At 44.3% G+C, this 27092-nt stretch overlaps 1 protein-coding gene across 4 annotated transcripts in view; it reads left to right on the top strand.

Annotated features, from left to right (window-relative positions):
- Positions 1-27092, top strand: part of ADCYAP1R1 (ADCYAP receptor type I) — a 220816-nt gene that overhangs the window by 49045 nt on the left and 144679 nt on the right. For all 4 annotated transcript variants that reach the window (XM_059729227.1, XM_059729228.1, XM_059729229.1 and 1 more), the window contains exon 2: positions 565-719. In XM_059729227.1, coding sequence (XP_059585210.1) covers positions 669-719 — 51 coding nt within the window. In that variant the 5' untranslated portion in view covers positions 565-668. The remainder of the gene's footprint in view (positions 1-564; positions 720-27092) is intronic.

Below are 27092 nucleotides of genomic sequence, written 5' to 3' on the forward strand. Positions count from 1 at the left end.
AACCGAGTCAGGAGGAGGTCACCTAATCTAATCCCCGGCTCAAGGCGGGTTTGTCCCTGTCGATAGCATTTTATCCACATGTTTGTGTAACCTGCTCTTAAAAACTTCCACTGATGGAGACTTGGTGCTAGCAGTGGTGTTTGCAATCTGGACACTTGTCTTTTGAGAGCCCCAGCTCGTTTTTCTCTGGGTTATAGAACAACACAGGGATGCGCGTGGCTTTGGGTTGATACTGAAAGTGAAAGAGGTTCCTGAAATCAGTTATTGATAGTTGAAAATATGAGTCCCTTTACCAGTTGCGACCTGTCTTCCTTCTTCATTGGATCCATTTTAGGATTTATCCATGACACTGTTGGTTTTAATTGAGCCTTTGATACAAATTATTGATGACACCTTTGTTTATGGGCAAGTCAAGGCTCAGGACCCATGGCTCTGCAGACGAGAAACAAGATGGTAGTTCACAACTGGCAAAGTTTGCAAATTAAGTGTGCTGCTGCTTCTCTCTGTGCCCATTCCTCTCCCTTCCTCTTCTACGTTTATAATTCTTGTGCTGTTTTGTTGCAGAGATCTGAGTGAGACTTGAAGATATTGATACCAGGAGTTGTGTGCTTCAGCCGTAACACCAACAGTAAATTGCTACAGGTTGGCTATAGATCTAGTGCGAGAAGATGGCCATCCACTGGAAGCCCTGCTTCTTTGTCCTTACACTGCTTCCTCTGGTAAGGAATCCCAATAATGGCATGTGCGTCCTAATTGCATGTTCTTACACTGAGCTTGAAATCGGTATTGGTGTCTTGTTCCCAGTGGTTGTAAATCAGGTTCCTTTTATGGCTGCTGTTGAGCAATATTCATCTTCTCAGGCAGATGGCAAGAAACCATTTGCCACCATTTACATTAATGTAAACTGAGCAAGCAGTACATTAAAGGGAGACTGTCAGGGTAAAAATAGCAGCCAAGATTTGCAAGGGATGTGCATTTTCAGACGCATAATCTGAGACACCTTTAACAAGGGGACTAGTTTTCTAGAAAGTGCTTAACATCTGCCCTCTGAAAACTGGCTTTGAAATATCTCAAACCAAACAACTCAAAGCCACAAGTCACACTTTTGAGGGTTGTGCGATATATAACAAAATTCATCATGTCAGCTCAGCTCTTCAATGGGTAGCATGAGAGGTGATTTTTCAACACTTCTCAGAAAGCATTACATCGAGGCAAACCATGGGAAATGAGAAGTGGTTTTATTAATAGTTTCTGGTAATTGGAGTAGAGAATGATTGTACAATTGCATGTTGATACACACAAATAAACCAAACACTTTAAAAAGATAGCTGAAATAAGCTAGCAGAAAATTTTAAACAGGAGCTACTTGAAACAGCAGTGACTCTATCAGTGTACTTTTATGCAGACTTTTACAGAGATGTTTCCTTCTCCGTGTTGTGTTGATAAATCTGTTTACATTGTAAGGAGCTCAGCTCCGTATTTGTATAAAATAGTATCTTAACACGCAATGTGCATTCTTTCCTCCTTGACGTTCTCAGATTGCCTCTTAGTTACTAGCCTGGCCAAAATGTAGCATTTATTTGATAAGTTTTCCATAACTGGAATGAAAACCATAGCATGCCTCATTCCATAGCTGAACGATTTTGTTTAGCCTGCAAATGCAAATGTTTGCTCCTTGATTTTTTTCCCCTTTAACTTGCTGTGCCGTTGTCTTGGTTGTCAGTTAGCTTGCTTGATCAGATGGAAATATTATTTTTATGGACAAAGAGCCAGATTCTTGTCTAGCTGCGAGGGGCACATCCAAATGAGCATGCACGTGCAGTTTGTGGCACCGCGGGCCTGTCTGTGGCGCTGCAGAGTGCACGTGCCACATGCACACATTTGCCAGGCTGCTAATGTGCAGTGGCAAATTTTGACACTAGAAGATCCTGGTGTAAAAAAATACTGCAGTAGAAAAATGGGGTAGTGCATGTGGTGGCAGCATGCGGTGCCTTAAACCAGAGCCTGGGCATGATCTCTGCCTGACTAGTCTGCCACTGCTGTAGCCCCAGGAGGTCCCAAGGACCCCAATAAATATATGCCACTGCTATTTGTCCCTGGGGAAGCACACACGTGCGCTTGTCTGGATGTGTCCAGGGTATCTAAGTGGACTTAAGTACCTAAATGTGATTTTATTCTACCATATTTGAGTTCATCAAAAACAGTTAAAGGAAAAGGCGGGCGGGTCCTCTCTCTCCTTGATGCTTTTATGTGACTGAATCTTAAGAGTAGGATGATGATTTGTTAAGCTAGATGCATGGACTTCCAGGGGCTTTAACATGCTCCAGCTATTACTATATCATCACACTGTTGTAGGGGTCTCAGCCTTGTTGGTGTCCTCCCCACTTGCTCTCACTAGCACAGGCCCATGGTACCGGATCTTGCTCCTAGGCTCCAGCCTCTTTGGCTGCAGGTCCCAGCAGTGGCCCGTGGGCCCTGAGCCCAGTCTTGGGCCAGTCAAAATCACGAGGCTCACTGGCTCTTGCAGTCCCCAGCTACAGTTCCTCTTGGACCTTGATCCCCTCCTGAGCTCCTGGGCCCTTGGGGCCTCCCCAAGTAGCTCCTGGGCTACCAGTTCTCTGAGTCTGCCTTGAGGTGCCCTCAGTAGGGCTCAAGGCTAAACCACCGGTGCAACCCTAGTACAAAGCATCTCAGCCCTCTCTCAGGCATGCCCCTTCCCAATTCTGTCTGGGTTAAACACAAAACAAGGCCACTTCCTTGCATCAAAAGCCCTCTCTGCCTCAGACAACTTCCCCTGTTCCTAGGACAGCAGAGTTTCTTACCCAGTTTCACTGTCTGTTCAGGGGCCTTGCAACTCTGCTGCCAGAAGCTCCTAACTCCCCCTCCTCCCCAACCTAGATGATTATTTTCAACTAGGTCAGCTAAGGGTGACCTTTAGTCCAAGCTCAGAGAAGGGTTCAAATTCGTGCCTCTGAAGCTGTAGGAAGATACCTTAATTCTTCTGTTTCTATACACCTGCAAAAAGGAATTGCATGGCACCGTGTTATATATAGCACTGCATCCCCAACTGTTATCGCTGGAGAATTCCTTATTTGAATCCGAATATCAGATTGGCTGCTAACCAAACAGAAGTGTTGACAGTACACATTATTTTTCTTATACCAGCAATAATATAGGGTTCCTAAAGCTAAGAAGCTCTATATAGAAGTAGAGAAGGGCCTCAGCCACAACACTGGTGTTCTGGGTTGCAACCTCCCCTTTTTACCTGTTAAAAGTAGGTGGTTGTATCTGGATTTAAGTGCAGACCCTTGGAGGTGGGGTCATTTGAGAGAAATCCTGAATTTAGGGCTAGTAAATGAGGAAGCCTTGCCAGTGGAATTGGTCATATGTTGGATCAGAGTCCTTAATGTCTAGTTTTCAGCTCCAACACAAATTAAGTTAGCTTTTAAATAAAGTCCAACAGATATGTGCTACTATAGGGACTGGTTAAATGAGAGAAGACTAGCGCATCACTTTGCATGGATATGGAAAGTGTATTGTTATAGTTATTAAGGGAAGATGGGAAACACCACTAAAGAGGAGTATTCTGCAGTGGTCTGAACCTGTAGGGAGCGAAGTAGGAAAGCCAAGGCTGCAACCAAACTCAAACTGACTACATGAATCAAGGACAATAAAAAGTCTTTCTTCAGATACATGGGGAGTCAGAAGAAAAACAACGGCAACATTGGACCCCTGCTAAACCAATTGGGGCAGCTGATGACTAACACCCAAGAAAAAAGCCAATCTGCTTACTGATTACTTTGTGTTGGTTTTTCACCAGCCGAAAGGGACTACCCTGCTGAACATGATGTGGGATGACCAGGGTGAGGGTCAATATATGCCCACCGTTGGCATAGATCTTGTGAGGGAGCATCTTGAGAGGCTGTACCCCCACAAATCAGCTGGTCCAGATAGATTGCACCCAAGAGTGCTAAAGGAACTGGCAGACATCATAGCACAGCCACTGGTGAGGATATCTGAGAACTTGTGCCACTTGGGAGAAGTACCTGAAGATTGAAAGAGGGCCAATGTGGTGCCTATCTTCAAGAAAGGGAGGAAAAAAGACCCAGGAAACTACAGGCCAATCAGTTTGACCTCAATCCCTGAAAAGATCTTGGAAAAAATGATCAAAGAAACCATTCTTGACTGGCAAAAAGAAAGGAACATCCTGAGTGACAGCCAGCATGGTTTTGCTGCAGGTAGGTCTTGCCTGACGAATCTCATTTCCTTCTATGACCAGGTGATGTATCACTTGGACAAAAGGAAAGAGCTTGATATATATTTGGACTTTAAAAAAGCTTTTGACCTGGTGTCCCATGATGACCTCATGGAAAAATTGGGTAACTCGGTCTTGACTACTCCACAGTCGGATGGCTGGGGAACTGGCTCCGAGGTTGGACCCAGAGGGTGGTAGTTGACAGAACTGAATCAACATGGTGCTCGGTGACCAGTGGTGCCCCTCAAGTCTCCATTCTCAGATCTGTACACTTTAATGTCTTCATAAATGATCTGGATACTGGTGTCAGAAGCGGACTGGCTATGTTTGCTGACGATACCAAACTTTGGGGAGAGTGTCCACGCTTGAGGATAGTCTGGTGATCCAAGCCAACCTCAGTAGGCTTGCAAGGCGGGCAGAGGAGAACCTGATGGCATTCAATATGGAAAAATGCAAGATGCTCCACCTCAGGTGGGGAAAAAAAACCCACATCACACTTATAGGCTTGGCAGTGCTACACTCATTAACACCATGACTGAAAGAGACTTGGGGGTCATGACTGACCACAAGATGAACATGAGCTATCAATGTGATACCACAGCCAGCAAAGTGAACAAAATTCTGGCTTGTATCTACCGATGCATCTTGAGCAAGACCCAGGATGGCATCCTCCCACTGTACTCAGTTTTGGTGAGGCCGCAGCTGGAGTACTGCATCCAATTCTGGGCTCCACAATTCAGGAAGGACGTGGAGAAAATTGAAAGAGTCTGGAGAAGAGCCATGTGCATGATCAGAGGGTAAGAGAACAGGCCTTATGAAGAGGGCTGTGAACTATTCAGCCTGGGGAAGCACAGGCTCGGGGGTGACTTGGTGGCAGCCTATGAGTACATCAGGGGTGTGCATCAGGATCTGGGGGAACGTCTGTTCACCAGAGCACCCCAAGGGATGACAAGGTCCAACGGTCACAAACTCCTGCAAGACCACTTTAGGCTCGACATAAGGAAAAACTTCTTTACTGTCTGAACCCCCAAGTCCTGGAACAGAATCCCCCCAGAGGTGATGCAAGCACCTACTCTGGACACTTTAAGAAACATCTGGATGCTTGTCTTGCTGGGATCCTTTGGCCCTAGGTGACTTCCTGCCCCTGGAGCAGGGGGCTGGACCCGATGATCTTACAAAGTCCCTTCCAGCCCTAATGTCTATGAAGTCTATGAAGTGGCCATTAAGTATATGAATGAGGTGAAATGTGTGTTGAGAGGAGATAAATTATTAGAAAGGAATTATTAGATTGATAATAATCAACACAACATTTCCCCAGGCTCTTCCACAAGCAGTGACCCCTGGATTTGACGTACACCAGAATTCTGCAGATGAAAGGTTTTATATGACATTACAACACTGCTGTTCCAGAAGGCATTATGGGTAAAATCCTGGATCCTGTGAAGTTCATGGGAATTCTGTCAGCAGCATTATAATGTCATGCTTGTGCTTCTCTGTGCTTAAATATGTTGCTGATAAAAGAAGCGATACAGGGGGTGGTTCAAGATGGCAAAGGTGAAGCCTGTTCCAGTGTCTGGGGTAAGTTTTGTAAGAGGAGTCTAATACTTGAGGAATTAAACCGATTTTTTTATTTTCAGAAACCTTAGGGATAGAAGCAGTATTCTGATATTTTAAATCTACAGAAGTCCATGTAAAGTAGCAACTTGGAGCAAGGAACACAGGGAAGAATTCAGACTTTCATGTTGTCAGTTGAACACGGTCCAGGAAACAGTGATCACCATATCCATCTAGCTCAATAACGTGCCATTTAAGTGGACCAGAGCTTCTATAATGACATCAGCTCTTACTGTGAAGACTCTCAAGTGATGGAGACCTGTCTCCATGTTCACTCCAACTCTTTAGGAAGTTTTAGGAAGGAACTATCCAGGGCCTCCAAGCGGGAATCTTTCCCTAATGATTTACAAAAGTTACTATAGATTTTCCCTGCGCAGTGCCAAACAAGAGACACCATTAAAGGGACCTATTTTTTTCAAAGAGTGAATGCTGGGCACTTTTTGGAATTACAACCCTTGCTGAGAGTCTCGAATTGGACATCCAAGTATTAAAGGGCACAGAATCACCATTCATTGAAAAATTCTGCCAGGGCCTTCTGCTTGTTAATGCTGAATGCTTTTGATTAAAGAAGAATGTGACTTTAATAGCTCCCTTGAGCTTACAGGTGAGCAGACTTCCTGGCAATTGTTAAAGGTCAGCAAGATACTGCTTCAACCCTCTCACACCTCAACAGGTTGCCTGGGTTGGCATTAAAGTAGCTCTGGAATGAAGACTAGAAGGCAAAATAAGAGTTGATAGTGGTGAAACACTCTTCTTTTATTCATGTACTTGTTTTATTGTTTCTATTTTTATATGCAATGCAAGCTTTTACCATAGCCTTCCACAGGGCCCTGGACAATAAATACACTGATTCCTCCCCTTGTCTTGTTACTAAAGAAATTTATGCCCAAGGGGGAATCTTACTGTAATTTCCTTGTGTTCAGTAATTATTTGTTCTCCTCCCCCTTCCCTCCCTTGAGTTTCCTCTTGCAATCTGGAGCTTATGCATATTGTACTTGTATTTATACCACATTCCTTGTTGTGGTCACAGACTGTTTTACAATGTCTGTGTTATTGGGTTTCATTTCTGCTTTGACTCTGATGAAACATGGCACAGACCTCCTGGATCTCCTAGATACAGTACTGCTGTCTGGAGACAAATTGCATTCTGGTACTGTGTTTTTGCAGGGTCCATTCTTAGGTCAATGGAAAACTCTAAAAGTCTTAGAGCCAATATTAGTTACTCCATATGGGCTGCAGATGGAAAATCCTCGGGAAACATCCTCGTTCCCACTCCCTTCTCTTACAAAGATTGCTGGTACAACTGTCTCCCCTCATCTCTTCCTATGCCATGCAGGATCTTTTGAGGTTATATGTTTAATTTTTTTTTCCTTTTAAAGTTATTCAGTTTGTTATGGGGTTCCAGGGGTTGCTTTGTGTCTGTGGCATGTGAGAGGAGTGGGCATGGATGTTCTTTGGACACGACTGTCTCAGACGGTTGCCTGCAATGGCAGAGGATTTGACTTGATGGCCCCATTTTTCCATTCCAGTCCTATATTGTCATGAGTTCCCTTTTGAACCACATAGCTGGAAATATCTCTATCTGCAGTGTTTGCACTACCCCTAGGACTGTTGTATCTGAACACCTCATAATATCTAATGTGTTTATCCATTTGTGATAAGGAAGTCTTACTGAGCCTCATTATTAAGAGAAAGTTACTTGGTACCTCATAGGGCATCAAAGAGCTAAGGCCCTGATTCTCAAAGAAATGAAATTCATGGGAATTAGGTGCCGAAACACATTTGATTATCTCAGTCTAAGTGATTTGCTTACATGAAGTCTGAAGCAGTGTAGGAAATCGAGTCTAAATCTCCTTTGGTCTCAGGGTAAGCCATCCTCCTCCTTGGTATGATTATAAGGGAGTCGCACAGAATGAGAAAAATAGGTGGCATCAAAACTTGGTATAGAGTATCAGTGGTGAGTGGGTGTAGGAGCACCTGTTGCAAACCTCAGTGGGTAGACAAGCAAAGCCATGACTTGCATCAGGTCGGCTTATATGTCATAAGCTGGAGTGAAACTCTGCCTGTGTGATTTTTTTTTCCTTTCCTTCTCCACATTTGGGATTGGCACTGGGGTGCCCACACCAGTTTTTGGGCCCCAGGTTCCTGTGTGAGTGGGGTACATCTCCAGTATAGACAAAACGTTGTGGTCCCCTTCTGCTGAAGAGGAGGAAGAAGGGAGAAACCTCCTGGAATACATCTGCTCGTTTCTTCCTATGGAGCTGGAGAAGACTAAAGCTGGTTTGTACAGGAGGTGGAATTTGGGGCTGATTTCAAGATTGTAGAACAAATGTGCACAGAAACTGGATGGTTATAAACCTCTCTCCTTCTTGCTCCAAGTGCAAAGGCACTTGCTCCTTGATCTATCTTCCCTGATTGATACAGAGCTTCACTGCCCCAAACCTTCCCATCACAAAGCATTTCACTACATGAAAAACTTTCCCCATTGGAGAAGATGAGAGAGAGAGAATAAACAATACATGACGGAGGTTACCAGTTGGTCTGGTAACCATAATCCGTACCATAGATTATTTAGGAATAGTTTTATCCAGAATAGCTGTTGCCATGTGAACACTAGGCCTGTGTCAAGCAGCTAGTATTTGCTTCGGATTCAGCCAATTCAGGGGACAGTGATATGATTCGGTGATTCGAATCACTGTCCTGATTCGATTTGGCTGAATCTGATTTGGAGATTGCCGGTGGGGGGCAATCCCAGCTGCCCTGCACCATGTGGGGGGCTCTACACTAGCCCCCCCCCCCACCCCGAAGCTCCAAGCAGGAGCAGTGAGTCCTGGGGCTTTTCTCTTTTTTTTTTTTTTACTTAAAGGGCCAGAGCTGGCCCAGGCAAGGCACCTGTGTGTGTGTGTGTGGGGGGGGGGGGGATCCCTGCAGCATGGGGCAGTAGGGATTGCCCCCCTGCCTGGCAGCACCTGGTGAGCACCAGAGCTTTTTTTAAAAGTGCCAAGCTGGGGTGGGGTTTGGGGGGCAGCCGTGGGGGAGCTGGGGGAGTGGGAGAGGGTAGGGGGGGCTGGGGGAACAGAAGAGTCACACTCCCCCAGCCCCTCCTCTCCCACCCCTAGTACTTACCAGCTCAGAGTCAGCTGCAGCTTCCTGCTGAAGCCACCAGTGACTGCCCGAATCATCAAAGCTCTCCGAATCTTTACTGATTCGGAGAGCTTTGAATAGATTCGGACCTTTTTATCGGTCCCCTGATTCAATTCAGATTCAGAGATTCAGCCACCAAATCGGGCCGAATCTCCTCCGAATCGAATCACCACCCGAAGCTTCGCACAGTCCTAGTGAACACTTTTATTCCAGAATAAAGGGTTTCATTTAAGTGAACGGGGTGTTAAATACTCTACTGTGCAATAATGCTGCTCATACACAAAGTTATGCAGGAATAGCTACTGCACTTTACATTCACTCTCTGGGTAGACAAATCTGGACATGAAAACAACTTATTGTAGGGTAGAGGAGGAGGAGGTTTTACTGTTCTTCTGTTGCTCATGTGTATCATCTTACCCCAGCATAAGTGGAAGCTAACCTGTGTTAGCTTAGAGGGGTAAGTTACTGCATTTTCGCTTTACATGCATATGAGCAATTAGGACAAAATAGTCAGAGTGTAGTTAAACCCAACTCCCTTTCCCCTTACCCTAAGTTGTTTCTGTGTCCGTGTCCTTAGCTATGTCACTTCATGCATCTCAGGGAAGTGTGCAGATGTTAAGGAACATAAAACTAGAAGAGCCAAAATTCAGCTCCTGCAATTGCAAGCAGGCAGAGGAGTCAGGCTGCATCCCTTCTCCATTTGGGGATGGATAAAATGTGGCAGAGGATGCAAAGGCCATGTCACATGAAGTGTGAAGATCTGTGAACTCTGCTGGCAAAGCCATGACCCTCATAACAGCTGAGTGGATAACTACCTTTTCTAGCCCTCTCCTGTCACTACTGGATTTTGGTTGTTGCAGCTCCTGCCTCATTTGGGATTCATCTGGTCTCAGAAGCCTTTTTTTCCTGTGTGGAGTCTGCAGCTGATTCAGGCCATGGGGGTTTAAAAGGCATTGGGCCTCTCTCATAGGTTCGGGGCCATCTAGAATGTAGTCAGACAGCATAGCACAATAATGGATCAGCCTAGGGTTTGGGATGGGTAACGGGGATATTCAGGGATACCCCAATTAATGTTAATAAAAATTCTGAGAGGGATATTAACTATTAAGCCAATTTTTAACAATGAAGGTATGGACAGATGAACTAGTTACTATGAGGGGAAAACCGGGTGGGGTTTTCTTGTATGTCAGCCTTGGTAACATGCACTTACCCTACAGTAAGTGGAAGGCAAACCTTATATATTGATGAAAGGCTGATATGTGCTCAAACCTGCCTGTTCAATCACAAAAATGCATTTCTTTGCCCATATCTTAAGAGATCAGGATGTCACCTCTAGCAGGCCAGACGATCCTATCTTTGTCAGTGGGGTAGTTCCACATACCTTCCACTGAAATGTCTAGTATTGCCTGCTCAGAGGCAAGAGTATAGATAGACTTTAGCAGGGAAAACATTTTTTTTTTCTTCTGCACAAAAATTTGCAATGTAAAATATGGTGTAGCAGAATGGAAATGAAACTTCCCAAAGATTTTCATGAAAGCTAGAGCAAGCAACCACGGTGGAGCCAATTGTCTGGAGCATCAGGCACACACCTGGGAAGTGGGAGATGCAGGGTGAAAGCTTTTCTCTCTTTGCTTCCTTCACCTGCTTCATTTCTTTCTCCCTCCTTTCTACATGTCCCTTGTCTTTGCTTGTCCACCTGTTCTCTCCGCCCATTACTCGCTTTCTCTCTGCTGTCACTTTTCCCCATCGCTTGACTAGATTTCTTTTACCGTACATCCGCAATTAGAGAAGAGTTGTTTTTACTAGTAACATTAAAAAAAAGTCATCATAGAATTATTGGGAAAGTAGGATCCTAAAACACGGCTCTTTTGTCTAGTTACAGAAAACACTTGAGAAACAATGAGATCCGTGAGTCACAACACTGGCTTTGTATTCGACCTGAATTTTAAACGTGACTGCACTGCAGGTGCGTTAACTGCCTGTAATAATTCAGTCAGATGTATTTCTTGAACTAACACTTGAAAATGTCCCAGGGATGCGTTTTTAAAGCTGCAAGGTTTGAATTTGCACACGTGAGATAAATATGCCAGCTGAGATTTGATTAGTCAGAGAACTGAGATGCACATCACCGTCCCTGAAAAAGATAACTGCAGATGATGCTTCTTGTATATTAATAATGACATTGGATTCTTGCTTGTAAGTCAGAAAGGTAAATGTGAGTATAGACATACCTCAAACTCTCAACACCTTGGAGGTCTAGACTTGTCTGTGACAATTTTCGAGTCTCTATTTATTAAGAGATGATGCAAGGGAACAGATCTGTTCTCTTGGATCATTTCTGCTGCTAAATGATGGCCTTCTAAATCTTCTCTGGGCATATTACCCACTGAGAGTCTAATTACCTACTATTCTTTAATCTACCCACAGCTGTCCTTGTCCTTGTCCTTTTCCACCACACCGATCCATGGATCATTTAAATTCAGGCTTCTTTCACTTCTACAGATGAGACAGAAGTTTCCTGAGATGTTTTTGGTTGCTCCATTTGGATAGACCCTCCCCGGTGAGGATGTTCAGCTCAGCAGGGAGCTCCTCTGCTTCCCATCAGTGTGGTTTCTTCTCCTCCCAAATCAAGAAGCCTGTCCTATTCCCCTGGTTTCCAACAACCTTATTTTCCTAGTTTGGACAAGTTTTCAGCTGGCCTTGTCTCGGTTCCTCTGTCACCGTGCATTTTGTCTTACTATTTTATAAACCTATTAAAAGGTTTTTGTGGGCCAACTGCACAGCTGGGATAAACTAATAGACTTTTATGGGACCACAATTGGTCCAATAAAATGTAAACCAGAAAAACCCTTGCCTCTTGTATTTCCTGAACCATCATGGCAACTTCACTCCGGCACTTTAGAAAAGTCGGATATTCCGGATATGGATGGGAAACTGTCGGCCACAACAGCCTCTCACCAACAACTGGATTTTTAGTACCCATCCTTATCACACATACATGCTTAGGGGTTTGATATCACAATTATGTAGGGTTTACAATACATGGTTGTAAGGAGGTGCTCAGCATGCAGACAGCTGGGACCCAGCTGCAGGTAGTCAGCAGTTCAGAGTCTGCCTGCCTGGAAGCCTGGGGGATACTGTAGTTGATGACCAGTAAATGAAGCTGGAGCTACAGAGAGAGTTAAGAGATCCAGAAACAGATCCTGGGGGAGAGAAGAGAGGAGACTGATGTGCTGACAGCATGGGTTGCCTCTCTCTAGGTCTGAAAAAAGACCACAGGTTTTGGCTTGTTCGTGGTTTGCACATTTGCTTACTTTGTTGTTTGCTCTGGGGTCAAGATTGCCCCAGGTGGTGTAAAGTGACTGGAAACATTGCAGAGCAACATTCATTGCAGAGCCACTGGCTCATTGCAGAGCCACTGGCAGGAATATTCGAACGCTCGTGGCGCACGGGCCAAGTCCCGGAGGACTGGAAAAGGGCTAACGTGGTCCCCATTTTCAAAAAGGGGAGGAAGGAGGACCCGGGCAACTATAGGCCAGTCAGTCTCACCTCCATCCTTGGTAAAGTCTTTGAAAAAATTATCAAGGCTCACATTTGTGAGAGCCCGGCAGGGCAAATTATGCTGAGGGGAAACCAGCACGGGTTTGTGGCGGGCAGATCGTGCCTGACCAATCTAGTCTCTTTCTATGGCCAGGTTACGAAACGCCTGGACACAGGAGGAGGGGTGGATGTCGTATACTTAGACTTCAGGAAGGCCTTTGATACGGTATCCCATCCCATACTGGTGAACAAGCTAAGAGGCTGTGATGTGGATGACTGCACAGTCCGGTGGGTGGCGAATTGGCTAGAGGGTCGCACCCAGAGAGTCGTGGTGGATGGGTCGGTCTTGACCTGGAAGGGTGTGGGCAGTGGGGTCCCGCAGGGCTCGGTCCTTGGACCGATACTCTTTAATGTCTTCATCAGCGACTTGGACGAGGGAGTCGAATGTACTCTGTCCAAGTTTGCAGATGACACAAAGCTATGGGGAGAAGTGGACACGCCGGAGGGCAGGGAACAGCTGCAGGCAGACCTGGACAGGTTGGACAAGTGGGCAGAAAACAACAGAATGCAGTTCAACAAGGAGAAATGCAAAGTGCTGCACCTAGGGAGGAAGAATGTCCAGCACACCTACAGCCTAGGGAATGACCTGCTGGGTGGCACAGAGGTGGAAAGGGATCTTGGAGTCCTAGTGGACTCCAAGATGAACATGAGCCGGCAGTGTGACGAAGCCATCAGAAAAGCCAATGGCACTTTATCGTGCATCAGCAGATGCATGACGAATAGGTCCAGGGAGGTGATACTTCCCCTCTATCGGGCGCTGGTCAGACCGCAGTTGGAGTACTGTGTGCAATTCTGGGCGCCGCACTTCAAGAAGAATGCGGATAACCTGGAGAGGGTCCAGAGAAGGGCAACTCATATGGTCAAGGGCCTGCAGACCAAGCCCTACGAGGAGAGACTAGAGAAACTGGACCTTTTCAGCCTCCGCAAGAGAAGGTTGAGAGGCGACCTTGTGGCTGCCTATAAGTTCATCACGGGGGCACAGAAGGGAATTGGTGAGTATTTATTCACCAAGGCTCCCCCGGGGGTTACAAGAAACAATGGCCACAAGCTAGCAGAGAGCAGATTTAGACTGGACATTAGGAAGAACTTCTTCACAGTTCAAGTGGCCAAGGTCTGGAACGGGCTCCCAAGGGAGGTGGTGCTCTCCCCTACCCTGGGGGTCTTCAAGAGGAGGTTAGACGAGTATCTAGCTGGGGTCATCTAGACCCAGCACTCTTTCCTGCTTATGCAGGGGGTCGGACTCGATGATCTATTGAGGTCCCTTCCGACCCTAACATCTATGAATCTATGAATCTATGAAACCTGAGCTCAGAGCTGACCGGCCTCAAGAAGGAAGCTTGGTGAGCGACCTGCTTATACTGGTATAAGATGTTCCAATATAAGTGTAATGTCTGTCTGCTCCTCTACTGGTATAATTGGAGTAAAATCATTGTAACTAAACCTGTTTCATTCGAGATTAAAGTTACCATGATTTAGCTCTTGTATATGTCTATAAGAGAAGGCATATATAACAGTTAAATGGGAACAGCTAGTGTGCATTCCTGAGAAGCAGCCCCCCTGCTTTAAAATGTTTTGAAGAGATGTTTTTCTACAGCCTTAGGAATCCCGAGGATCATCTTACTAAATAGGATTAGAGAAATGCCATTTAGCAATGGACTGCAGATCAGAAAACCTCAGCAAGCTACCGTATTTACCCAAATCTAAGAGGGCTTCAATTTTAAGATGTTCCAAAGATTGGATTCTAGACATGGAAAGTTTGTAAATTGGTTATAACTTTCCATATCATTTAATTATTGGAGGGTTGTCTTAAATTCAACCTCCCCACTGCACATGGTGGGAGAGGATGGCAGGTGGGGAGTAAAGTATTCTGACTCCTTGCCACCTTCTGTCTGTCCTCCCTCCCATACCATTCATCCTCCCAGTACTTGCCCCCATGCCATTACTGTTACCTCCCTGCCACTTCCCTCCACCCACTCCTCCTTTCACCCTGCCTGCCTCCACCCCCATGCTGTTGCTTACCCACTGCTGCTCTAGCTCCAGACCCTCTGTGGCCAGGGGCAGAGAGTGTATGTTCACTCTGCTCAGGCACTTAGGAGCTGCCACCACCACAACTGTAGCTGCGTGGCTGGGTGGGGGGCAGAGTGACCATGTGCTCTGGTTGACAGCAGGGCTGCAGCTGGAGCTATGGAAGGTAAACAATGTTGGGGGAGAGGAGGTAGGAGGAAGCAGAGGCAGTGGCGGGGCTGACAGATGGCAAGAAATGCAGAGGCAGTGAGGGGCAAATTGTACAGGGGTGCAAGTGGGTGCTGTGGCACCATATCCCTACGTTAAATGGGGAGAGAACCTTGTCTCTATTCTAGTAATTATGGCAAATAATATTGTCAGTCGTTCTTATTAATAGCATCCTTGTTTAATGCTTGTAGAAAGCAACAGGAATAATCAGTGCATAATCAGCTGGCCCCAAAGTCCTATTTCATTGTTAAGGAACAACCATGGGCGCATAATGCAAGTTGGAATGTCCCAGGAGGAAGGATGCGATGGAAACTGGAGTTTAAGAGTATACGGTATTTTCATGTAGAACTCTAGGAGAGGTCCATCTGAACCTCAGCTCATGAGTGATGATTAGAAAATGGTATTTAGAGGTTTGTTTTGGGGAATTGGCTAGTAGGTCAAGTAAATATGCATTAAAGCAGTGGTACAGGGCAACAGCAAGGGTTAATTGATTTCTAAAAGCCTGTTTCTGAAAGTTTCTGAAAGTTTCCTCAAGGCTTACTGTGTCTGACAGGGAAGCAAACACACAGGCTGGGAAATTTAAAGACATATTCCATACCATGAGATAAAGTGGCATTAGGTCACAGTGCCCAACTGCAGAGCCCTTGGGATTTCCGATTTTGGGGAACAGACCAGATTTGGAGAAGACCAGTAAAGCCCAAATAAAGATGTGTGCATGTGATGGGTTTGTAAAACAAAGAAATATGCTGACAGGACAACACGTGGGCTGTATGACACCTACAGAAAGACCAATCAACGACAGCCAGAGATGAAGAGTCATCACAGAGGGAAAAGGACACAAAAGGAAGGATTTCAAAGCAGCAAAGGGTTCCTGAGGGGGGAACCTGAGGCCACCACGGACACAGGGAACACCACCAGCCCATCTCATCCACACCTTGGGGGGGAGGCCTCTGACCTCCAGACTGCTGATATCTGACATTCAGGAGAGAACCTCGGGGTGAAGCTCGTGTACTGGCCAGACGTACCTTCCCTCTGATGGCAGCTCTAGGGCTGGTAGATATAGAATTGTTTGCATTATTCCTTCCTGCTGTCACTGTGTATCACTAAAATTTGCCTATTATCAAATGGGAAGGTCATGGTTGGTCCGCGGGCTTTGGGACCACCCAGGACAAGGTATCTGGGTCATAAATCCAGTGCCAACAATAAACACAGAGAAAACAAGCAGATTGCTGGGGAAAGGCAACTTTAAAAGCAAATTGAGACAATGCCCTGCTAAAAACCACAGGGGGATACTTTGCTGAGATTTCATGAGCAAACACTTCATTAGTTTCACTGACTTTGAGCTTTGATGAAAGAATCTCAAAACTTTATTAACGGAACAAGAAATGAGAGAAAATACCATGGATGAAAAAGCTGGATAGGGACCCAGGATCCGTCTTCAACTCTGAGCTCTGCCACAGACTCCTTGGCAGGACCTTGGACAATTCACTCCAATTTCTCATCTTCGGTTTCCTATGCCCAACATGACTTAAATAAACCACAGTGTGTGTTTGTACAGCACCTAGCACCACGGTGCCCTAATCTCAACAGGGTCCTTGTTTAGATACTGCGATGACGGAAGCCACAGAAACACAGATAGTGTCTTGCTCGTCAGACTTTAAGAGAAGGCATTTTTTTCAGCACATTCATATAGACAAATCATCCAGAAATGAGCACAGCGAACATCCTCTGGTTAGCAGCCAGGCCCCCATGGTTACTTGAATATTGAAACATTTTTTTTAAATTTGCATTTGATGAATATCTGCGTATTTAAAAATCTGCAACAGCAGATTACACAGCACGAAATGGTTCCGCTATATTAAAACTTTCCTTTTTTTGCCCTGTGGTATTAGTAATAATGTCTGTGACAAGCAAATAATATGGGGATGACACTGATTTAGGGTCTCTAATGAGAGTTCCCCTCCTCACCCCCTGGTTTTGAATGTCTGAATTTGAATGAACAATTAAATAAACATGAGGAAGCAAATAAGAGCTGCTGGAAAAGAGCATGGAGAATAAAAATTCCCGACTCAAGAATGGGCCCTTCCCCCATCACGTTGCTCAGCTATTAATATCCTGCACCTAGAGGGAAATTATTCAGATCTGTAATAAGTGGGTTTCTGTCCTTCTCTTCCTTTTTATTGCTGAGTCAGCAGCCTGGGTGTATTTACTGCAGAGTCAGCTCCAGGGAAGACAGCTCGCAAGCTGCAGGAGAAAGAGAAGGCAAGGGAAGGAGAAAGCAGACGGGTAGGAAAGGAGGATGTGTGCAAGGAAAGAGATTGACATGCTTTGCCCTACTTAGCTTTCCTTTACTGCATTGCTGGGTGTTGCCAGGCTCTTTGTATTCCAAGCCTGCCTCTGCCATTGGCTCCCTCTACTGATTTCACTAGACAACCATTCTTGCCTCAGTTTCTCCGTCTGCAAAGTAAGGCTAATAGCACTTGCCTACCACATAGGCGTGTTGGAAGGGATGAATTATTAAAATGCCTTTCAAAGGCCATTGAAGAAAGAAATTGCTACCATGCTTAAGTCCTAGAAAGGATATGGCCACAGGAAAGAATTTAGCAGAAGGTAAAAGCACATGGGCAAAAGAAGGAAGGCTGTTACTATGTATTGTAACGTTGTGCTACTGTGCATTAGCTGTTCTGCCCTAAAGGTTGGTGTAACACGCTTACGGGGGATGAATAGAAGCTAAGCCATGGTACCTTAGCCTGTTCTCAGTGGTGGCACACACCAGAACAAGAAGCAATGTGCTCATGCTGCAGCAAGGAAGGTTTAAGTTGGATATTAGGAAAAACTTTTTCTAGGAAGGTGGTGAAGCGCTGAACAGGCTACCCAGAGAGGTGGTGGGCTTTTCATTCTTGGAAGTTTTTAAGCACCTGGGTAGACAAAGCCTCGGCTGGGATGATGTAGTTGGGGCTAGTTCTGCTTTGAGCAGGGGGTTGGACTAGATGTGACCTCCTGAGGTCGCTTCTAGCCCTCATTTTTTATGATTTTATGATTCGATATCATGAAGGAGGGATGATTTACTGTGCTTTAGCTTCTACTTAGCACAGGGTAAGAGTATGCATATGGGCAGGTAGCCCAGAGTAGCTCCTGTACAGTCAAGCCCCCCCACCCCTTTTACCCCTGTTTAGCTTCTGTTTAGTCCGAGGTAGGAGCATGCACATGAGCAGAGCTGCACGCACAAAGCAAAGCCCTGTCCCTTTTACTCCATGTTACATTGTTCATATTTCTGTACTCTAAGTGGTGTTCTCATTACAGTGAACAGAAAGCTTAGTCAAATTGATTGCTATCAATTTAGATAGAAATTTTCAGACAGAAATCACAATTCCAGACTACTCTTGTGCCAAGAATTAGGCAGGATAGGATCCGATGCTCGATCCCAAAACCATATTTGGCAGGGCAGGAGGCGTGATGGTATGGACTGCGCATAAGATCCTATCACACCCATACCTGAATGTCTAAAAAGGCCCTTAAAGTATAATGGCCGCAAGATGAGCTATCAGCCATCACAATGAATAGGCACAGTCTTGCATCTCAAACATAAAGTTTCAGGCTTTCAGCAGACGCTGGCAGACACCTACATCTGGTCCATCGTGGTCAGGATTATGAAGTGTTCTTTTCATTTTCTTTTCTTTTTTCCCTTTTTCTTTTTCTTTTTGTTTTCACAGGTTGTTACAGATAAGATTTGCTTAAAGAGAAACAAGCTGAGACTCTGGCAAATAATTAAAATGTATGTCCACGAGTCTCTGGCTAGCTGTCTTTTCTCATAGATGTGTTGCCTGCATGTGATTTGTCAGGCATTATATGGAACTTATAACTAGCCGAGCCCAAAGACACAACAGAATTTATGTTATTCCTTCATTTTCCAGCATGCAGGTGTGATGTTTTTATTTTTTTTTTCTCATTCTTTATTTTCTTTGTTTCTGTCTTTCTTATCCTTCCATCCCTGAGGAGGTCGGGTACACTTCATGCCCTTCAATCAGAAAGACAAATGAAAAATGTCTTGCATTCAAAAGCTTGTCTAACTTTTTTTGCAGCTACACAACGGGTGCATCTACATGTTCATTAATGCACCTTAGATGCTGCACATTTAGTTTAGTACTTGCTTAATAAAGTACTAACTAGATGCACTGTACCTAGAGTCACTGTGAAGTAGCGCCAGTGCACAGTTATTTACTGATGGTTACTGAGCATTAATTAGCCTAATAACACTGACCAGTAGGCTACTAGCACAGTTTGAGCTGTGCTGTGGTATTAGGGTAATGCACAGTAAGTGCCTCATGTAGACATGCCCAGTTAGTCGAATAAAAGATATTTCCCCAAAAAACCCTTGCTTCTTGTAGGACTTCTGGCATTTCAAGATAATTCATCTCCCACTTCTGTTTAAAGAATTTAACTTTTTTTTTTTTCTGTTGAGGACTGATGCTTTAACCCTTTCAACAGATGGCCAATGGAAGAAGGCTGAGCTACCAGAGCATTCCTCTAATCTGGGGTAAAAGCATACCCACAGGCAGTTGCCAAGCTGAATCATAGTAAATCCCCATCCCTTTTACACTATGGTAGCTGTGCCCATACCATAGCTTAATATCCAGTATTTCAGAAGAGGATGCCAATGGAAACATATGTTTTCCATCCGTCTGGCCATCGAGTTTTAATCAGCGAATTCAAAGCCATGTACTTTGTGTCTCTTTCCAAGCCAGCTGCATATATTGTAAATATACCTGGAAGCTGAGGGTACTCATTGGGAATAACCTCATTCATAGAAACATTTGCTGCTAGAGTCAATTATTGTTACTTTAAAATGGAGTTTGCAGAATATATATATTTTTTCTTACTCAGGTGTAAATGTTTGTGCCCTGTTCAATGGAATAAATTCTCTTCTCAGAGATGTAGCAGTTGGGTGATGTAACTCCATCATACTTATGCTGATGGAAGAACAAATTTATCCCCATGTCTTCATTTCTTGTTGCTGACATTTGAATGCGGTTGTGGCTGGTGTCTGTCCACAGTAAACAGTTCCCCTTGTATTGTTTCCCTAGCTCTGCCCAAGGGAAAGGAAATGCAAGAGTCAGAGAGCCTGACAGTAAATGAGAACTCTTGAAAGACTCAAAAATAGTCAATTGGATGGCAATGTTTAACATGCTTATGGCAAATTTTAGTTTAGCGAGTCCAAATTTTAGTTTAGTGAGCAGTATGTTGCTTTCAGCAAATGTCCTATTCAGAACAATGGTGAGAGAAAGATAAAGACATGAATAAGCTCTAACATGACCCTGGTGTTGCTTCACTTGAGATAACCATCCATCAGTAACGCAGATTTGAGGGACAGCACATGGGACTGACACACATCTTGTCTATCACTTCCTCTAGAATAAGCTTTATAAATCAAGTGCGAGCTTGTATAGATCATGTGTCTGGGGATGGAGGCCTGTGAATTTTATGTCACTTCTAGACTGAAAAATAATTTTCCCATCCTGCAAAATAATTGATTTTTTTTTTAAATCCCTTTTTGGGAATAAAAGTTTAAAGCTTTGGAATTCTTTGAAAAATGGTATTCCAAAAAGCTTTCACTTGGGGTCCATGAAAATATTTATTTTCACTTCATTTAAAACATTTCATTTCATTGTTGACCACTTTTGTATATATACAAAATAGAGTATATCTCCAAATGAAGCCATTCCAGAACCCAAAGTCATATTTCCTTTGGGGTATCTCAAACATTTCTAAAAGTTATTCAGGGTTTTCCCCTCTAAATAAAATGTTCTTAATAAAATGTTATAAAAATTACTTCTATTGAAATGGTAGGGTTAGAGCAGGGGCAGGCAAAATATGGCCCGCAGGGCACCTAAACAGTTTAGAAGATTAATAAAGATGCCAGGGGCCATAGGACCCAGAGGAAGCCAGGAGGACTCACCAGTAAGGCCAGCCTGGCCATGCCTCCCCCAGCCCCTCCCCCCCGCTACCCAATCAGAAGTCTGTGCCTGCCACAGCTTTCCCTGCATGTGGCCAGCTGCTCCAGCACCATGTGGCCCCCAGCTGCTTTGCTGGACTGCTGGGCTGTGCCAGTACCCCAGGGCCAGGAGCGGAAGCGGGGTGGTTCTGTGCATGTGTGTAATGAGAGATGCACACACACACTGTGTGTGCGTGTGTGTGTGTGTGTGTGTGTGTGTAGTGAGGGAGGCACACAGTGTGTGTGTGTGTGTGTGTGTGTGTGTGCGTGCAATGAAGAATGAAGGAAGAAGGGAGAGGGAGAGTGTGTGTATTTGTGTGTGTGTTCATAGGGAGAGTCCCACAAGCACACCCCACCATACACATACACCCACACCACCCTTGCACTGCCATACACATAGACCTGAATACCCACACCCCCACATACTCCAGCCACCCTCCCCCTACACAACCCCCACAAACCCCATACCCACCCACATCCTACATATCCAGCCACATGCTCCCTCACCACACCCCACACCTATTCACCCTCCCTCACATACCCATACACCCACAGCCCCCCACAAATCTATACCTACCCCCCATGCCCCCACCCCTTCACAGTATACAAGAGTAAGACTTCATTTTAAGCTGTTGTGCAATCAGCTCTGTGTACACTACACAAATGCATGTAAATCAGGACAAACATATTTTTTTTTTAAATCAAAATAGCGAGTGTTGTAGATGTTCACTTTTTAGAATTAAATTTGGTATTTTTCTGGTTCTGAGATGGCAAAACCCCTTGCTGAAAGGAGTATTTCTGGGGGCAAGGGGAGGGACTTCTGGTGACAAAAGGCAGGGGTTATGGGGTGGGATTTCTGGTCCCAGGATGGTAATCAGTGGGCAGGGCACTTGTCAAGGGGTGGGGCTACCCATGTGGCCCTCGACAGCTTGCCAAAACTTGTTAAGCGACCCCCAAAATAATTGCCCAACCCTTGGTTAGAGTGGTATTGTAGCCCTGATGGTCGAAGAGCTATGTGAGAGGCAGGGATTTTGGGGGGGTGATACCTTTTATTGGATCAACTCAATGGTTGGGATAAAGTAGGAGTAAAGTTAGATAACTTTAAAATGCAAGGCAGTCTTCATCAGTTCTGAGGAGGGAAACAAGAGGAGGGACTGAGGACAGTCAAGAACAGAAAACAGATCTGTCAGTCTGGCTAGGAGATGGGGGACAGGTGGGGACAGGAAAGAGAAAAATTCCCAGGGACAGTAGACAAACAGTTAACAGAAGAAAGGAAGCTTGATTACTGGGAGACCAAGACCTATCGAAAGGGTGGAGGGTCATTATTATCTGTTGCATGTAGAAAGAGTTTAGGAATCCTGTAGCTTACAGTGTACCATAAAATCAATGTCAGTGTTTAGATGTTGCTTCCTCGTATCCAGAAAGCTTATGATTTTTTGTTCCAAACTCATCTTGTACAGATATTTGGTAGATTTCCCTTGAGCATGAGGATTGTAAGTTCAGAGTGGTTGTTCTGTAGAGAAAAAAAGTGCTTTTATTGATGTATGTGTGTTGTCTCTGTCCTTTATATTTTTTCTGTGAGAGTTAATTCTGGCACAGGTTACTGTGGGGTCTAATTTCCCCCATGTAGTTACCATGAGGGTATTTGGTGCACTGGATCAGATGTATCACATTTTGAGAACATGTGTGGGATCCATGGCTTGTGATACATTCGTTGTTGGGGGTGTTGACTGTAGTCGCACTGGAGATGTGTTGACAGGTTAAGCATTGCTTGCCAAAGCAAGGCTATGTCCCACTTGATGTCTGTTGAGCAGCATGGAGTTTGCTTCTGATGATGAGTTGGGCAAAGTTAGATGGTTGTTTGAAAGCCAGGAGTGGAGGGGCTGGGAATATTTCTGTCAACGACTGTTCTTCATTAAGTATGAGCTGTAGTTGTATGATGATTCTTGTAGTGTCCTAGTTGTTAGGGGCTGGAAGGGACCTTACCAGATCATCAGGTCTAGTCCCCGTGCACTTGCGCAGGAAAGACTGCTGGGTTCAGATGACCCCAGCAAGGTGGGCGTCAAGACATTTTTTTGTTCCAGTGCAGGGTGGTAAGTGACTACCATGAGATTTTGGTCACAGGGAGTTTCTTCTTATATTGTATCAGGTTACTCAGTGGTATTTGGGTGACTCTTTCAAAGTTACAGTCTATTTCTCAACTGGAGTGTCCTTGTAATAAGGCATCTCTAGGCTGGCTGTCTGGGCATGATGAGTGGTCTCCTCAGAGCAGACGTGGTGGTATCTGACTGATATACCACCTGACTGTACCACCAGGCCTGACTGTAGATTACAGTGCTGTTAGCATGCTTGGAATGATTGCTGGCCTTGTGGTCTGCTGCTTTTTTTTGTGGTTGTAGGGTGCCATCCCAAATGTGGATCATGGTCTATAGAAAGTTGCTGTTGGTATAGGAGTACGAGTAGATTAGAGAGTTTGATGGAGAGTTGATAGTTGTTAAACCTGTGATGGAAGTCAATAAGTAAATCCAGGTTTCAGTCCAGTTGATGAAAATATCATTTATGTAACACAGGTAAAGTTAAGGTTTGATGGCACAGCTCTGTAGAAATTCCTTCTCCAGTAGCCCGTAATGAGATTGGCATACTGAGGGCACTATCTTTGTGCCTATAACTGTGCATATGGTTTGGAGGAAGTGTTGATTGTTGAAAATGAAGTTGTTATAGGACAAAGTGGATGATTTGTGCAATGTGTTGTTGTAAATCTGTGTGTACACCGTACTCTTGTAGGTAGGCAGGCAGCTGTGCATTCATGGTGTGGGATGTTAGCATATGGGCTGGTGACATCCATGGTTGGAAGTATAGCCTTGGATGATGCGTCTTATAGAAAACTTGCTCGTTGAGTGATATGTCACTTCAGGATAGTTTCCTGCTAGCTCATCAGTGAGGGGACCACAGTTGGATGATGGATCTACCAGGGTACCTTGTTTGTGAATCTTTGGGAGCACATAAAATGTGCTTCAAGTAGGACGGTTGAGGATTAGTAGAAGTAGTTGTAAAAAGGTATTGATAATACTTTACAGTTCTAGAGTGAAGACTGGTTGTTAGTCCTCCCCAAGTTCTTTATAGTATTTGGTGTTGGAGAGTTGGGTTGGCCTCACTTACGTAGTCTTGATGGTTGAGGATGACTATAGCTCCATCTTTGTCCACTGGTTTGATTACCTTTCCTGGTTGGCTCTTAGAGACTGTATGACTTTCCCAAGGCTGTTGTTGATAATTTCACTGATAGCTTCCTTTCTGAAGTGGTCAATGCAGTCCTCCAGTGTGTGTTTACATCCACTGGGAGATGTCCAGTCAAATGTTTTATTATTGCTGGCTTTCTCAGTTGTAGCGAGGGGGTTGTCAGGATGCTTCTGTCCTGGTGGCAATGGTCTGCAGAAAAATTCCTCCATTTTTCTACATAGTGTCTTGTTGGGATATTTCTCTAAGCAGAATTTTAGGCCTTTGGAGCGCACAGCTATTTCAGAGTGGGATAAGGGGGAGTTATGATAAGTTAATAACGTTGGTGTTCTGGGTACTGCTGTCTATTGAAATGGCTTTTTCTGATGGAAGTGTGTGTCGACACATTTTTTTCAGCCAGCTTGAGTTTGTGTGTTTATCTGTGTTGAACATTTTATATTTGTATTTGTGTAAAACCTGCTGTGCTTGCACTTGATATTCTTAGTCCATTGGCGGTTGCGTGTGCTGATTCTAAAGTACCGAAACATTATGTTGAGCACTGCAAAATGCCTTGAAGCTATTATAGTGTCTGGCCTTTTAGGTAAAAGATTTATCTGAGTAAACTTGTTCCCCAAACACTGCTCTGCATGGCTGAGAGTCCTTTATTTATTCCCTCGGAGTCTGACACACCAGAAAAAAAGAGTTCTAAAACTCCTCTGTGCCTTGTTTGCAGACCTGGGGCCTAAAAATATATCTCTGATTCAGCATTTCAGGACAAAATGTATTATCTGAGCAATGAACTGCCCAGATGTAGGGTCTTCTGACTGCTCTTAAGAGTGGACTTTGTGAGCAATTTGACTTACTGGTATCTGCAGGTTGTGTTTTTAATTCTTACTATCAGCCATACCTGATAACCTCATACATTTTTTAAATATGGGAGGACTGTGATCTATAATCTGGCTTTGTACTATATTAAATGCTTGTCAGATGCATCTCTAATGGGGAGATATTTATTGCAAGCTCATTGGAGCCAGGTTGAATCTTAAGGAGAGAAGTGGTTTGTACTCACTTCCTTACAAATATTAGCATGTGGCTTGCTCTAATGCTCTGTGGCTTTTTGCTTTAATTGGTTCCATCTCTGTTACCATGAAGACAACTATGTCCCATCGTGGAAGAACACAATTAAATAAGTGACCTGTTTGTACAGCTTTCTGAATGACTTACAGGCTATACTACTCTACCTCTTTATCTCATATAGCACTACTAAATGTGTAAAAGATTTACAAACAAACAGCAAAGTGCTGCCCCTTATCACCTAGGTTAAAATGTTCATATTTCTATACCCTATGGGCTATTGTCATTACAGTCCCCAGAGGTGAAATTCAATCTAACAAAGCTTTTTGCTTATCTAGGCACTATGTTGAATAGATTCACTCTGTCCATCTCTCAATCAGCTCCCTTAAGAGAATGTAATACTTCTTTTACAGTAGTCCTACTGCGGAGAAGGGAAAATTGGAAGAAGGCAAGCCTGGTACTATTGAAATACGATGCTGGTAGTTGGACCTGGAAAGGAGTAGCTTGCATCTTCTGCATGAATGGGGACTTACCATGTATGGTAGTGAATGCCTTCTTATAAGCATCATGGGGAGCTTTGCTCTGCTTCTTTATAGGGCTGTGTCTACGAGTCATATTTTTCTGCTGGTTCCCATGTAAAAAATGTGTAAAAACTCCTGTAAAAACTTTAACATCCTTGGTCCTACTAAGCCCATAGGACCCAGTTCTAGAAGAGTTGTTAGGCTGCAGTATTTTGAACTTAATAGCTTGTGTTGAATATTGAGGATCATAGGAAAGGGACAATGCACAGGGCCTCACAAAGTCATCCAGTCCAGCCCCTAGCTCAAGACCGGATCATCCCTGATTAGCATGTAATCTTGAAAGTGTCAGCTGAGAATGGATCCACAAAGGCAGAGATCCAGAGATGCAGGTGACATCAAAGGAAACGGACGGGAAGCTGATGGCATGGAGGGAGGTAGGGCTTATATTTGCCCAGTCTATAAAGCTAGAGGTGATTGGAAAGATGGCAGAAAAACTCTCCACCTCAGACTTGGAAGATGTAGGTTCAAATCCCTTGTGTGCCACATATTTCTTGCAGGACCTGAACAAGTGATTGACTTCTTGTTCCTCAGTGTCCTTTCTCTGAAGCAGGGTTCATAGCTTTTCCCTTTCTTCCAGTGGTCTCAGAAGGATAAATCCAGTAAGGTTAAGAGGCCTTCAGGTGCTTTGCTAATGGTACCCATGGTCAATGTACAGAAAAAGTAATTAATGTCTCATTACCCTCTATACTGCCAGCAACATCTAATGTGATGCCTTAAACTTTGCACCTGGTTACATACTTAGGCCACTGAATAAATGACTTGGGTGCAGAGACTCAGAGCTCCCACTGCCTTGAGGATGCGCTGAATTCTTTAGTTGGCCAACACATGAGAACACGTGCCAGATTGGAGTTAATCATGTTATTGTTATCTCATAAAACCAGTGCATCTCCCCTTGCTTTCATTGCCAAATATTTTCATTCTTCATCTTTATCTACTCTGTTATTCAATTTAATTGCTGTCTTAAGATTTATCTAAGTGACCCCTGGTCACTCTTATGGGGTATGCTATAAATGCTGAAGGTTTCCTTGGCAGACAAGTTTCTTTGGGTAAATCTGATGTCTCTTATTAGACCAACTCAAATAGTTGGAAAAATTCTTCTTTGCAAGCTTTTGGGTATAAATAGCCTTTGGAGCCTCCCATACAGAAAGCCTGTGTAATATACTGCACTGCACAGTGAATAACACAGTGTTACAGATGTTTTCAAATGTGACTATGAAAGCCCAAAGCATCTGATCTCATCTTTATGTTGACCTACTTCTTTCTCCCTTCCCAGTCTATAACAGAGCACTTCTTTGGTTCAGCCAATGTCATCTGCAACTACATAGGACTTTTTTTTTTTTCAGAATAAAATGAGTAGATCTTGGCGAATAATATTTCTCCCAATGAA

The sequence above is a fragment of the Alligator mississippiensis genome, chromosome 5, assembly GCF_030867095.1.
Source record: "Alligator mississippiensis isolate rAllMis1 chromosome 5, rAllMis1, whole genome shotgun sequence".
Classification (NCBI taxonomy): Eukaryota; Metazoa; Chordata; order Crocodylia; family Alligatoridae; genus Alligator; species Alligator mississippiensis.